The sequence below is a fragment of the Pinus tabuliformis genome, chromosome J (assembly GCF_031772625.1).
Source record: "Pinus tabuliformis cultivar Carrire ecotype Pingquan chromosome J, CPIR1, whole genome shotgun sequence".
NCBI lineage: Eukaryota > Viridiplantae > Streptophyta > Pinopsida > Pinales > Pinaceae > Pinus > Pinus tabuliformis.
Window position 1 is genome coordinate 95,101,159 of NC_142295.1, and position 15,303 is coordinate 95,116,461.

The window sequence follows — 15,303 nt, forward strand, 5'->3', positions numbered from 1 at the left end:
TGGAAAACCCTTCACATACCGAAACCTAACCCTAGAAGATGAAACGCCAAATTGTGGGCCCCGTTTGGGTAAATTGGTACATCAATTTCCCGGGTCGTAACTTTGGCATACGATCTCCGTTTGACGCGTACAATAGCTCGTTAGAAAGATCTATCCGAGCACTACCACTTTGGGAAGGGCAACATGGGTCTATAGACCCATGTTGCCCCCAGATTCCCAAAAAAACGTCGTTTAGGGCCTCAAAACGGCTCCGGAAGTTCAGGACCCGCAAAACTGCTAAAAATAGTAAGTTGTGCTACAATTAAGGAAACTGAAAAGACTGAAAGAGACAGTTGTGGGGGTCCAAATGGGTTGGTGGGTGGCCACCAACATCCACCTGGATCATGTTCTTTATTGGTCTACTGCATTAATAATGTTATTGTTCTCTCTACATAATTGCTAAGGATGATGTAATGTTATGGGGTGAATGCAATGCAAAAAAATTTAAAAATGTTGGAGAACGCACTTATCTAAAGCAAAGAACAATGTGGCCCTAAGAAAATTAACAAGTTGAACCCACGGAGGTTATGGCCCAACACATATATAAATAACATATTCATTTTAACAAACAAACCATACGTTATAACCATATATAAATACGGTATATCGTTACAAGCTTGGAGCATTTGATTTGTAACAAATGCCATGTATGGCATTTAACCCATATGCTTCATTGATTTGTTTTAACAAACATACCATAAATTAACCCTTGGCACATATATTATAACCAACGCACTTAACACATAACATACCACCAACCAACGTATAACAACCCACATCATTGTTGAACCCGAGGCTAGGAACGGGTGCAGTTGTCAGCCAATCATACATTTTTCCTTGTTGGGTTGTCAGTTATATGGACGTCTTGACCCGCAGCCTCCCCATTTTGACTATAATTATAACAAGAGATATATAAATATTTATGTTGCTTTCTATCCTAACGGTCATGGTCTGGCCTATTGGGAGAGTGCGTGGTTAATTCGCCGATGGTTACAGGTTCAAACCCCGTCAATGTCAATCTGTCAAAACCATTCTAAATTTTGTCGTTTTGTGGTGCCAGGTGGCACCCTCGGGCTAGGCCACATGTCACCACTGGATTGTTCCACCTTAGTGCCCAGTCATCTAACCACATAATGCCATGTCACACAACCAGATACTACCCTTCTGTCACTCTTCAATCACTGCCAGAACACCTTCATTTGCCAGGTGTCATCAGTACAATCTGCCACGCCTCACCCTGAGAGGCTGCCACGAGTCATAGCAGGTTTGCCTTTTTTTACTAGAGATCAAAATATTCACTGTCATATCTTTCTCATACGGACTATGTTCGACGCAATTCAAATCATGTGGGAATCGTCTCGTCGAGCTCTTCAACTTGGCGCTATTTTCAACAAACTTTGGGGACTTTGAATTTTAGGCCGTTTTGGATCCTCCTAGATCATAGCACAACTTGACACATTCATTCTAAGACGGAGATTTTACTTTTGTACTCATTTCATTTCATAGCTATGTCCTTTTCTCTCTTGGACTAGCGGTTAGGATATTTAGGCATTTAAGAGTTAGTTGAGATCAACTTGATCTTACGTGTCTCTAGGTGAAGTGTGTTTCTTTAGTGTGGCTTTTGTAACTATATAATCCAATTGTCATGGTTATGTTCTAGACATAAAGTGATCCAATGGTTCATCATCTCTTCAATATTAACATCATTTGCACAATTTTCTTTTACAGCCAATAAAGAAAACAAATGTTATTTGAGCACTGCAGATTCTTATTGTACCCATTGTTACATTTTTCAGTTAGCTTTGTGTTTCTAGGTCTACCATACCCAAAGGATTTTGGGAGTTCTTTAAGTTTGCACCTATTAAGGGCTTTAGTTTGCAGGTTGGGTAACCATGAAATGAAAATTTCGACTGTAACTTGGCAATTTGAAATTGATAGATGAGAGAAGATAAGATAATTTTATTAATGTCCAACAAATAACCATAAATAGGTCAATAGGACTGAAGGATACAACTAGTACGAGTACAATGTGAGAGTGCAAACGCAACTCCTAGAAAATGGCAAAGCTCAATCTAGGATAAAATAAAATGAAGTAAAAAAGGATACAATAATATGATATCATCGTAAACATGTATATAGCTGGATTATCTATAAGGCTATGTGAATAAGTCCAGGGCTGGAGGTCGATGATGTCAAGAATGCCCGACTCTGATAGCCAACGGCAAGGGGGGCGACAGTGGTCCTGTCTCGCATTGGAGTCTCATGGATCCAATGAGGAATCTGGCTGCATGATCCTGGGGGGGAATGTAGGAGTCTTGTTGAATGATCCCACAAAGGTTTCCTCTCACACAAAGATGTTAGAATAAATTCAGGTACAGTTATATTTGAAGACCCAGTTGAACTTCTGCTGCAGGCAGGAGAAACATGTACTTAAGGCAGGGAAAGGTGAAGGGGCTCTACGCAGCATAAAGAATATTCAGGTTACTACAAGAAAGACTGCAAGAAGCAGAATAGGAACATCTCATAAATGAACCAAAGAAATTTTGCATATGATCGTGGTGATAGCAGTGGATAGCCTTTTGTCTTCAAAATAAAAAAGAGGAATGAACCCCGAGATATGTCAAGGAGATCAACTGTTCAATAACTCAAGAGAGTTGTTGAGCACATGTAGGGTCAGAGGATAGTAGCTGCTGATGTTGTACAGCAGTATGTAAATGGCATAGTGGAAGGCACAGGAGCAAGTACTGAAGACAAGTACCAGGGATATGCAGCAAGACCATGGCATAGAGACACGGTACAAGCTTGAGACCGAGAAAGCTTAATTCAGCTCAAGAGGATCTACTGAAACTGATTTTTGTTAGTGTTTGTCTCCAGTTAAGGGATGTGATCCATCAACCAGTGAGACCATTAACATGGGTGCTAAAATCTAGATAACTGACAGTGACCTCATGGTTACACAAGTATTCATTTGCACGCAAAAGCATGGCCAATGAAAGACCAAAAGTCAGACTGCATGCTATAAAAGTACATCAATACTGTGTACATGATATCCTCTTGTCTTGAATACGAATGGTTCCTGCTATGCATGCGCAATTTTTTTTGTTAATAGTATATCTGTAATACACCATTCAGATCTTCTACTTCCACTCTTTAAAGACACACCTCTCAACACCAGAATGCAGACTACACAGAAAACAATCTACTCTGCACCTCCTGGAAAGAAACGGTAGCTTGCTTTCACAACACAAATGGATTTCTCCATCACCCTTTCAACAGCAATTGCCCCATAAGCAACATAGTACATCTTCAGCTTCCAATGTTCTCAAAAATTTAAATTATAAATACGTTTCTTCAAACACACACAACTGTCAAGAAGCAATTCCTCCTTTCTGTTCCACTCTTTCATTGTGTGCTTGTATCATAATGAATGGATGATTTAGTCTTTTTCACCACAATATTCATCTTAATAACCAATATTTTGACATAAACAAGGATAACAATGCAAGAATTGGAGAAGCCCCATCCAACATCAAACTAGATTATAAAGGCTATGGAGGCAGCATTTGCGGATATGAACATCAGCTTATCAGCAGTCATCCCAGAAAGGATGTTCAGGCTCCAAATCCCATATAAAATATTAGAGTTGGTGTTTGCGCTAGTGACAGAGGATTTGCCATTACAGCTTCATTCTATTTGTAATTGCAGTTTCGAAAACTATCCAATATCGCAGTACAAACTTCGGCCTTAAGGAATTAGGGATGCATTTCAATTAATCTCTTTGCTTATTTAAATCAACATAGTATATTTTAATGTTGAGACGATAGATTTGCCACAGATTTGCTTCTCTCAAGTATTTGAGCCTTTTACTTTGTCAGCATTTAAATATGTTATAGATTTTTTTACTTGCTGAGCCTGTCATTTTTTTGCAAGCTTCTTGCAAAGTAGCAAGTTGGCTATCCCTCTTCTGTTTGCCAAGGCAGTCCCAAGTCCAAGTCATATGATTAGAGAGGACAATTTAGAAAATTAAAAATATGACAACCAAACTTTCAATTCACTTTAAAAAAAAAATGTTTTTGTAAGCGTTGATAAATAGGTCTACTATTTCAAGTACAGAAGCAACAAAAACAAATTTAACAGAAAACCCTTGTTGTTATTAATCTGCATCAAAGCAGTAAAGAGAACCTTTTGACTGCACATGCAATGAATCTTTATATACTGAGATGACTAGAAGTTATGAAACCAAAAGGCTTACCCCATCCTCTCCTTTCTTTTTGGGCATAGGGTGATCATCAGTAGAATCCCTCGTCCGCCTAATCCTTTTACTTGATGATTCATTCTTATGTAATTCATGAGATGGATCACAAGCTTCATTCCGAGTACTCTGCCCTGACACTGTAGCGGAATGCCTTTTGCGCTTACGTGTTGCAACAGACTCGTCCTTATCTTCATTAACCTCAGGAGGTTCCTTCTGTTTATTTTCCACAACATTTTGATTTTTCCCAGATCCACGGCCTTGGCGAATATATGTTCTTTTCAATTCCATGGAGCTCTTAGTGAATGCTTCCTTGGCTGCAACCACAGCTGCCTCAAACTTTCCAGATTCACATTTATCTGCAAAAACCTGTTATTCATCCACTATTAATGCAAAATTATATATACGTGAAAGTCACAAAGACAACCAAATGTACTCCTTATTAGCAAAAATTTGCAGCAATAATAAGAGGCCATGAAGATCAGAATGAGAGATGCCAACAAAAATCTGTCTAATTTTAAATCAATTTCAATTTATAATTTCTCATTACAAACTGGTTGTTTGGCAAAAACATGGAATATTAATAACAGATTGAAGACACATGCCATATGATGCAACAAGCCTTTTAAGGTATGATAGGCTAGCCTGTGTTTCAGTTTAATTAGTCTTAACAAGCTATTTCACCTCATATCATTGTTAGAAGATCAGTTTTACTTCTGATTAATTATCATTCACTATTCTTAATATGTAACGGTTATATTATTGCTGCTACCCAAATGCAATGCATTCAGTGTTCAGCCCCGCAGTAAATAGGAGCACACGAACAATACAGCTCAAGTTTAATAAAATTTATTTATCCTCATATTTTTTGCTCTCTTATATATCATGTTTAACCATGTCTCCTACATATTTAGATGTGTGATCAAGCCACCTTCACATGCCACCAATTCTGCATATCAGCCTATGATTCATGGTATAGCTTCATGTGGTTCGCTCTTCAATGATGCCCTAGTATTCATGATATCATGGTAGCACTTTTAAAAAAAGAGGTCCAAAGAATAGATGAGTACCTCATAAAGTTCAAGCAATCATGGGGCAAAACAGGGTGCATAATTATTTCTTGTGGATGCACTGATGGCAGATCCCACACCATCAGTGGAGCACGTCTCTTATAGGACCCACGACTACCCGCGGGTCTTGACAGGTTTTATAGGGAGACGGGTCACTGGCATAGAACCCACAGTTTCTACCTGTACCTACCAAAACCCACATAAAACTCAGCTACCTGCATTGAACCTGTGAAGAACTACATAAGACCCGCATAGGACCGGTGGAGACCCCCAAAATTCGATTTTTTTTTAATTGTTTTTTTTGTTTGGAGATCATGTGGAGGGAAAGGGGAAATGGATGGAAGAAAATGGAGGCCGTGTCTTATACAAGTTTTATACGGGTCGTTCTCGAGTCTTATACAAGTCGCCAAGTCAATAGCCAGACGAGTTTTATATGAGTACAAGTTGTGCAACATTGTGCACCATTTTAAATTCCTTTCCCAAAAGGTATCATGTTTCTCGAATTTGTGGATGCATCTGATCAGTTGAAGTTGAAGGATGCACAGTTATTATTTCATTTTTTGGATGAAGTGGTTGTGGAAGTAGGGATAGAGAATGTTGTACATGTGATCACAGACAATGCTTCTAACTATGTTGCAGCTGGAAGGATGTTGGAGGAAAGACACCCAACCATTTGATGGACTCCATGTGCAGCCCATTGTTTGGACCTCTTGCTTGAGGATATTGGCAAAAATTGAATGTGTGAAGAAGTGTGTGTAAGAAGCAAGATCCATAACTAGGTGCATCTACAACCACTCATGGGTTTTGAACCTTATGGCGAAACACATTGTGGGTAAAGAGCTTGCTCAATCAGCCATTACACGATTTGCAACAAACTTTCTTTCGTTGCAATCCATTGTTCAACGAAAACCCAACTTGAGGAAGATGTATACTTGTGGTGAATGGAATGCATTTCAATGGAGCAAAAAAGCAAAATGTAAACGGGAGGTTGACCATATGTTTGAAAATAATTTTTGGGGAAAGGAAGAAGAGATCGTGTTATTTAGTCAGCCTCTTGTGAGAGTGTCGTGGGTGGTATATGGTAATAAACCCACCAATGGTTTTGTTTATGAGGCAATAGATTAGGCCAAAGAGGCAATAAAGTCAGCATATGCGGGTAAAAGACAGAAGAATCTTCCTCTATAGAGAATCTACTTAAACCCAAGTTATGCAATTTAAATTTTCAAAGTTTATTTGTTCTTCTATTCATTACAAAAGCTTTGCCAAACATTCCAGAATAATTGGTGAATATTTTTTCTTTTTTAACTTTAAAGGTACCGTTACACAAGATTTCGAAGCAAATGGGGATGTAAAAGAGGGATGTATTGGTACCTTTGGCATGTCTATCGCCATAAGAAGCAGAACAAAGGCTCCACCATGCATGAAATCTCGAAGTTTTCAGATTATATTACTCATTGCTAGAGTTGAGACCAAGTTTCAAAATCATTTGCTAATACTTCTTTGCCTTCAACTTTTATTGCAACCTATTGGTGGCAGCAGTTTGGTAGTCAATGCCCTGGTTTGCAAATTGACTACCAAGAAGTGAAACCGTTAAAAGCAAAAACAGTTGAATGACATGGTTTTATATTCAATACAACCTGAGGTTGAGGCATAACTAATTGTTGAACAAGACTCTTGAATCAAGCAACATAGTTTTGGGGGAATTTGATCCATAATAGGAGTTGGTTATGGAGAGTCAAGCACCAACATTTCACAATGAATACCTTTCTTGGATGGACTTGGACCAACCTCCACATGGAGAGATATCACTAACTTTAGGACCAGGGGAATCAAAAGTTGGTATCCCACTGTAAAGTCTACTCATTCTAAGGAGAAGGATGTGGAGGATGATAATTTTGACGATTATGATGATAGTGAGTAGTACTAATGGTTGTAGGACAATAGTTTTGTAGCACTATGCTTATTTTTGGACTCTATGGGCCATTTAGAGCCTATTTCTTGATATGTTTTGGTTGAAACTCCGGAGATGCATTGCACTAAGTGCTATTTTGGTCATATGCACTCTTGCTATATAAATGCATACCTTGTGTCTAAATGATTTGGATTCATGTGGATGTACATGAATATATATGCTTTTTCAATTTTCGAAAATTTCATCTATCTTTTAGTTGACCAATTTTTTCCTAGTTCTGGTTCAATTCCCAATTTTGGGATCAACCAGTGTGATGACCAATCCGGTTCCAATACCATTTTTGGATGTACAATATGTACTCTCAGATGGCCCAGTTCAAATCCTATCTAGTCAGTAAGTAATGACCTGACACATCTAGGTAGTACCTAAAGTGGAACAATGCTCTGGGAATAAGCTAAGTCCTTTCAAAGCAAACTGCAACATTCTCCCCTAGAGTAGAGTCCTCAAAATGTAGGAAATAGACCAAACAAAAGATAGCCTCGTGGTGAAAGGGGTGGACTTTGAACTCTACCTAAATAATGGACTGCAAAATTGTACATTTGCATTAGATGATGCACTTAAGAAGCATGATCTAAAATCTCTCCATCCGAGCCGAACTTATCTATAGCAACCTCAGTCCCCACATCTCTCACCTACAAAGGTTTGTGGGTCTAATAATCAAGTCCATGAGGTGAAGCTTGGATGAGATGTCCTCAAAGGCTCAAACTGACCGTGGAAACATTGTCTCTCGGTGAGGACTAGGAATTCGTAGCCTTTGCTAAGGCAAGGCTAGAGGTCATCATGCATGATAAAACAAGGCCCCTTGAACTGGACCCTCAAGTAAGTATTAGCTGTCGTGATAGCAATCTCTTCCCCATGGAAGTAGAAACGTAAGTCAAAAAGAACACTCTTCCATGCATTAAAGATCATAACATTGGTTTTACGTAGCTTGATTGTTAGCTATCAGAGGTCAAAAAAGCTAGCCATAGTGTCAATCTTCCTTTGTAGCCCTTAGGAGGAGATGTGAGCAAGATCAAGTCATCAACAAAGAGGAGCAAGGAAATCAACAACTGATGTAGAAGACATCCATCTCCTTCCTAGATGTGCTCACGGTGGAAAGACTCCAGCTCCTCAATGTAGATCCCAAAGAGTGGGAGAAAGGGGATAGTAGGCTACCCTTGCTTTACCCTACTGGTACTCTCGAGGTAGTTAGAAAAGTTGTGCGTCATTCGAAGGCAACACAAAGCCAACTAGTGTAGTCTCACAATGCACACTAAGAGGGTCTACACTAATGACACAAAGCCTCCTCAATGATGGCACTAAGTGTGAAGATGTGAACAATTTTATAGACTTTGAGTGGAAACCAACCTATGCTCTAGCACTAAGGTGTCAACTCTATAGCTCATCTGAAAGCAAGTAATGCATGACTATGACATAAGGCTTGGAGAATGTGTGTCAAACCACGACATTTTGGTAGTTGTTTGGTTCAAAACTACTCCTTGATTTCTGGATCAAAGATCTAGAGAATGATGTGTCTAGTACAAGAGTTGTGAAAACCAAAACATACCGCATGGAATTCACCCTAAAGGCCTTCCTCATCTATTATTCTATTAATTTTCATAGCTTTAGTTACTCCCTAATATCTCTCTCCAGGAAAAGGTAACATGAAGGGGGAGGGGATGTTAGTGGGGAGTTTACTAAGAATGTCATAAAGTGAGGTCCTGAAAAAGAACATGGATTATGGTAAAGATCTGGTGTTTAGGGAAATAGGTACACCATAAGGTTTTTTGGAAGTAACGGGTTCCTACAGTGGAGGAGACATTTATAATGGAAAGCATCATCTTTTACAAATAGACTATTACAAATTTATCAATCCACATAAGAAATAACATGAGCTTAGAAAATTAGAAATGACATAGGGGGTCCAAGGAAATTGACTCTTCACTTTGTATATCTGATAGTTCGGCTGAGATGCCCAAGGGTTCGAAAATGGGGGGAAAAAGCTCAAGAGGTCGAAATTGGCCTTTGTAACCTGTATTTCACACCATAATATTAACTATTTGCAACTTTTCTTCAAGTCCTACATATGGTTCTGCCAAACTTTGTTGGTTGAAGTGGTTGAAGAATTGGTCATGGAAAGACACGCCCTAAACTATTGATTATTGTATCTCATAAAAACTGGATAACATTGATACAATTTCTTTGTGTCCAATGCCTCATTTAAATCCTTTTCCATTTAGATACATTGCAATACAACATAACCGAATATCAAATAGAATAGATTATCATGCATCCTAAGTCACAGGTTTCATTGAACTCGAACCTTGAGGTTCAAAGTTCAGTGAACCTCAAAAAAAAGAAAATTGACTAAGGCTCCACTGGTTAAGTTTAGGTTCGCTCTCTTTAGTTCAACCTATGAAATGTGTGTTCAGACCCTCAAATCTCCATACAATCGTTAAATGTTATTAGCTCTGTTTAGTTCAACCTATGAAATGTGCCCTCAAACCTTCTAAGTGTAGAAAATCCATGAAATTCTACAACTACTAATATGAACAATCTGAAACAAATTACTTTTCTTATAGACACAGAAATTCTCTACTTATTTTGCAGCAGAATAGGAACAAAAATAAACACACAATCACACAATTTGACAATAAAATTTTCTAGGGGACTCAACTGGGAAAATCTTCTGCGTGATTGAGAATTTTATTGATAGAAGAATGAGCAATAGATCTCTTACACAACACTCTTGCTTGAATAGAGAATACAATGATCTCCCTACTTGAACTAAGCTTGAAAGAATCTGCAAGACCCCTAATCCCTATGCCTTCTTGCCTTGCCTAGATGAACTCTGAAATCCTTGCACAAATCCTGGAAATAGCCTCCTATTTCCTAGCACATGAGGAACTCCTATTTCTTAGGAATTTCCTCCTATTTCCTAGCACATCCCCAAGGCAATTCTTCCCTCTATCAACTCACACAAGCCTCCCACTTGACTCGCTCTCTCACAATCTCATACACAAAACTCGTGCTCAAGAATGATTACAATTGTGCCTTTGCTCCTCCTTTTAAAACAATTCGAATGGCTAAATCTGACAAATTATATTTTAGGAAATTGATTTTGCGATTGATGAGTTAACTGAGTTGAACTAACTCATGAAACTCCTCTCATCTTAATTCTAGAACTTGATATTCAGTCACTTGTCCTTTTCCCAAATTAACTCGCACTAGAAGACAAGAAACCCGGCCTTCCACTTCAACATATTAGTTAACTGCTTCATAACTCGTCCTAACTTCTATGAATGAATCCTTAATTATAGGAATTCATCCTAACTTAAAAGGAAATCGAGCATGTCGAGGAGAAACTCGTTGAGGTTCCTTTGATTAAGGCACAAATCAAGGTACCTTTCTCTCTACTATTTTCAACACGAAGCTTCATATAGCCATTAAAAGCACCCTTGGTGACTGTCTGGTATATAGCTCGAATTTAACATGAGCTTCCAATTTGGGCCCAAACTTTATACAAATTCATGCAAGTTAAAAAATCTGATGAGAGGGCATAAAAACAACCTATCCTGTTAGCATGTTGTGCTCCATTACAATTTAGAATGAGGCCATGCAAGTTAAAAAATCTGATGAGAGGGCATAAAAACAACCTATCCTGTTAGCATGTTGTGCTCCATTACAATTTAGAATGGCCTCAGTACGACAAGAGCCAATGATCTGCGTTGATAGGGTTACGATTACTCCCAGGTCAACGCAAATTATATGAACGAAGAGCACTGGTTTATGGGCCTTGGCAATTTTATTTCAGCTGCACGGGCTAGCTTTACCTCAGTTATACTAGGATGGGAATTTGGAATCAATAACTTAAAATAACACTTTTACATGTTTTTTATAGATATAAAACTTTTAAATACATTTGAAGTTGTGAAAAATAATATAAGCTATTTAAAAGCTTATATTAATCATAAAACTATAAATTCAGTTGCTTTCATTTAAAATATATAGTAATCGAAATTATAACTTAATATTTTTTTTAAATGTGTGTATGTGTGTGTGTGTGTGTGTGTGTGTGTGTGTGTGTATATATAATACCTTTAAAATTTTGAAATATATATACGAGGATGAATATAATCCACATATATATATATATATAATACCTTGAAAATTTTGAAATATATATATGAGGATGAATATAATCCTGTTTGAATTCATATAATTATTATATTATACAGCCAAACTTAATGGTGAACCTCATCCAAACCTTATGGAAAATTTTGCATTTAAACAAACCTAAATGTTGCCGAGCCTGAAACTTGTGACATAGCATGCATCAACAAGAGAATATTATCTGTAAAACTATAATTAGCAGAACAAGATTACCAATCAATCCATCCAAAAGAAAGCCACTGCAATTGGAGCTGATTGATGCTTATTAGAACAACAAATACAATGAGTATTTTATTTTCACTATTATCTGAAACAGGGTTATTCTCCTGTATGGTTAGATACATGACTATGCATATCCTCCAATACTGAGGTTCTGCCTTTTACTTCAATGTAAGGATCAAGTCTGTCATTAGATTAAGGATATATGGAGTCTGAACATATCTGGAACAAATTACCATGATGCTTAAATCAACGATTTTTCCTATTTATCCCATGTGTTGTTCAAGTCAAAAATATTATGTAGTCTTAAAATATTCAGCACTAGATTTAAGTCGGTCCAACTATAACTTCATGGAAAATGTCAGCAGACCTGCTTTGTAAATTCTTCTTGATGTTTGGCATAGGGCAATACTTCTCCAGATTTCAGATAAGCACTGCACGCACAAAAATACTCGTTATGCTAAGAAGTTAAACCCACCTGTTTTTAACATCTGGAAAAATTAACCATTTAATTGCATCAACTAAAAAGAAAATGAAAAGCTCGAAGTTTTATCTCATCAATAAAACAATCTGAGCGCTTGCTCAATTTTGTCTTGCTAACACTGCTGCCAGATTGCATAAGCCACCTGATCTATTTAGATATTAAATTCAATGAAAATTATGTCTTTACAAATTTGTGAACTCACAAGTTTTGGACTCCAGAATCTTTTGAAACTTCAAGAAATCTAACACAAACTGAACCATTCTTTGTCTGTCTGCAAGTTTTGAACATTCATAATTAGTTATTTAGTACTGCATCTCAAAATAATCATAAACCTCAAAAAGGCAGTCTGTACAGAAACATGCACCTGTTGAGACCTTCAGGAAGCTCTTCCTCTTTGACAACCTAACATAAGCAACCATGACATAAAATAATTAGAGACTTCCAATCACCTAAATCCTTTGTAATTGAAGCAGATACAACTACAAATAGATGTAACAAATGTAATAAACATACTTGTGCTGGCCACCAATACTGGCCTTCACACTTTCCCCAGAGAAGAGTCCTAGCAGGGTAAGAATCTCTCAGTATTTCCTCTTCTGTCGGCCACAAAATTTCAGAGCTTGCTGTTGCCCATCCTTTTGCACCTCCATCCTTACGCTTGCTACGATTCTTCTTCAATTTTGTTGAGGATACAGTCTTCCTCTGTGATGTTTCAATTGTTCCCTTGTTCTCATGCATATCCATTACACTTATTTGCTCCACGTTCCTGATAGAGTCACCCCTTTAAGAAACTAAGAAGAAAAAAAAAGAACATTGTAAACTGAAACACTGTAATCAAGGAGGAAAATATCTTAATAAAATTCAACTTAGATGATGAAATTGGATACTTGCATAAGAAATAACCGGCCTTGTGCCACAAAAGGAGGTTTCTGGATATTCTGTGATTACTTAAAGGCAAATACATTTGACACAAACATCTATTAGCAAAACGATAAACAGATTCAGCAATTGATGTGAGTTTGAAATATAGATCATGCAAACCACTACCAAGCAAACTTATAGCCAAAGAGAATCGATGTTTTACATCAGCGCTTGCAAAATGTTGCATATTGTTTCCAGAAACTCAATAGCCAAAGCAAATCGATGTTTCCCATAGCATTTACAAATTGTTGTAATTGTTTCCAAAAGGTTACTTCTTTAAATTCATTAGTTGTTTTCTGAAACAAGCTAGCTGTTTTCTCTATCCACTACAAGAACACAATTTGATTCAAGGACAACTGATTATAAAATTCAGAAATAATCATCCTTAAGAATTCACTATTTAAAATTCTTTATGCAAAATTGATACATACCAGATGGATAGAAATGTTTTAGATACCACAGCATACATTACTGTCATCTTAAAAACACAGTACGAATATGTACACATCAAAATAAAATTGGGAATGTCAGACCAGGTCTGAGCATATCCTTTGAATCATTCCTATCCTCCTAGAAGTCAAATCCTCCAGTCTAGTCTAATCTTAATTCATCCAGCCCTTCATTCCAAAAGAAAAGTCCAAGAATTACAAATGCTAATGGATGTTTTGCGCTAGTAATTAACAAAACACCTAAGAAACTGGATTTGCTCAAAACCCCAGTCGTGTCCTGAATCCGATGAATCAGACACAATTCGATGGGACACATGTCCTCCAATCATGTCCCAGCGTGTCCAACTTGTGGGATTCAATGGGACACGTATCCCTCGGTCGTGTCTCGATTTCAAATAACAAATCCCAATTTTGGGACACGAATCGCCTGGAAAAACGTGCTGCACAGCCCATAAAGCCCACTTTTGGCTCATTTCTCCCTCATTGTTTTGTGTCTCTCTTGCTGTGGGTGTGTGGGAGCGACTAGCAAAGGGTTTGGGAGCATTTTGGAGGCGATTCAAGCAACACGTAAGTGCATTTTCCTTCTATTTTTTTGCCTTTTTATTACAGCAGTTTGCATGTGCATCTTTTTTACAAGTTCGTGCATTTCTTCTTTATCTTTTTACAGCATTCATGGCTCAATCAAGGGCAGCAGGGAAGGGGCAAAGGAAGGGGAAGAATGTCCACATTGGTGATGCCCCTCCTGTTTCAATTTCATCAGGGATTGTAAGTGTTCCCTCTATTGGAAGTGGGGCTGCAACAGCAACTTCAAATGTTGGGGGAAGAATTAATTTAGAAAGACAACAGGCTCAGGAAAACAAACATCCCTTGTCGAAGTATGTCACAAGAGAGCAAGGGCCATGCAACAAGTTGAAGGGAGGAGGCAATGTTGCTTGGAAATGCAACTATTGCAACAATCATTTCATAACCACTTATTACCGTGTGAAAGCTCATTTGTTGGCCTTACCAAGTTGTGGAATTGCAGCATGTACACAAATGTCTTTAGCTAGGAGGAAAGAAATGGAAAAAGAGTCCAATGTTGGTGTGGCAAGGGTGGTTGCATCATCTAAAAAAAACAAGAATGATGATCCCCTTCCATTCTTGAGGAAAAACAGCAACAAATTTCCATTTGAGAGTTTTGGTGGGGGTGTGGGTCAAGCAACAAAAAGAAAGGCAATGGCACTTGGTCCAATGGACAAGATTTTTCAGAAAGAGAAACGGGAAGAGCTTGATCTCACCATTGCTTTCTTTTTCTATTAGAACTTCATATCCTTTAATGTTGCACGCTCACCTTTATTTATTGAGATGTGCCGAGCTCTAAGTCAAGGGGCTTCATCAGGGTATGCGTCCCTTGGGTCAGAGAAGCTTAGAACCACATTGTTGACTAAGGCAAAGAAAAAGGTGGACAAAATGCGTCATGTCATGCAGGTCCCGTGTCCCTGTGTCCTATCATACCAATTAATTCCCTACGGCCCTGACAATGATCTTTGACAGCAATTGCAAATAAATGTCGTCGGGGGTTTTCATCTGAACCTGCGATGTTATATCAAAGCTCTAAAAGATAAAGTTTCTTAGACAACAAAAAACAGGAAATCAGATTATGCCGCTTCTTTCAATCAAGTTTGAATTTCCAATTCTTGCTTCCCAAATCAAAACACTTGTTACCACATAAATCTGAAATTGACTATTATTACTTCGCAATGGAA

The 15,303-nt window shown here is 37.9% G+C and overlaps 1 protein-coding gene across 3 annotated transcripts in view; it reads right to left on the reverse strand.

Moving 5' to 3' along the window:
* Positions 1 to 15,303, reverse strand: part of CHR4 (chromatin remodeling 4) — a 349,593-nt gene that overhangs the window by 227,928 nt on the left and 106,362 nt on the right. For 2 of the 3 annotated variants that reach the window (XM_089377269.1, XM_089377268.1), the window contains exons 4-8: positions 12,702 to 12,954; positions 12,553 to 12,590; positions 12,391 to 12,459; positions 12,075 to 12,138; positions 4,292 to 4,660 (exon numbers count right to left, since the gene is read on the reverse strand). In XM_089377269.1, coding sequence (XP_089233395.1) covers positions 4,292 to 4,660; positions 12,075 to 12,138; positions 12,391 to 12,459; positions 12,553 to 12,590; positions 12,702 to 12,932 — 771 coding nt within the window. In that variant the 5' untranslated portion in view covers positions 12,933 to 12,954. Of the gene's footprint in view, positions 1 to 4,291; positions 4,661 to 12,074; positions 12,139 to 12,390; positions 12,460 to 12,552; positions 12,591 to 12,701; positions 12,980 to 15,303 lie in introns of all 3 variants that reach the window. The other variant, XM_089377270.1, reaches the window with a different exon arrangement.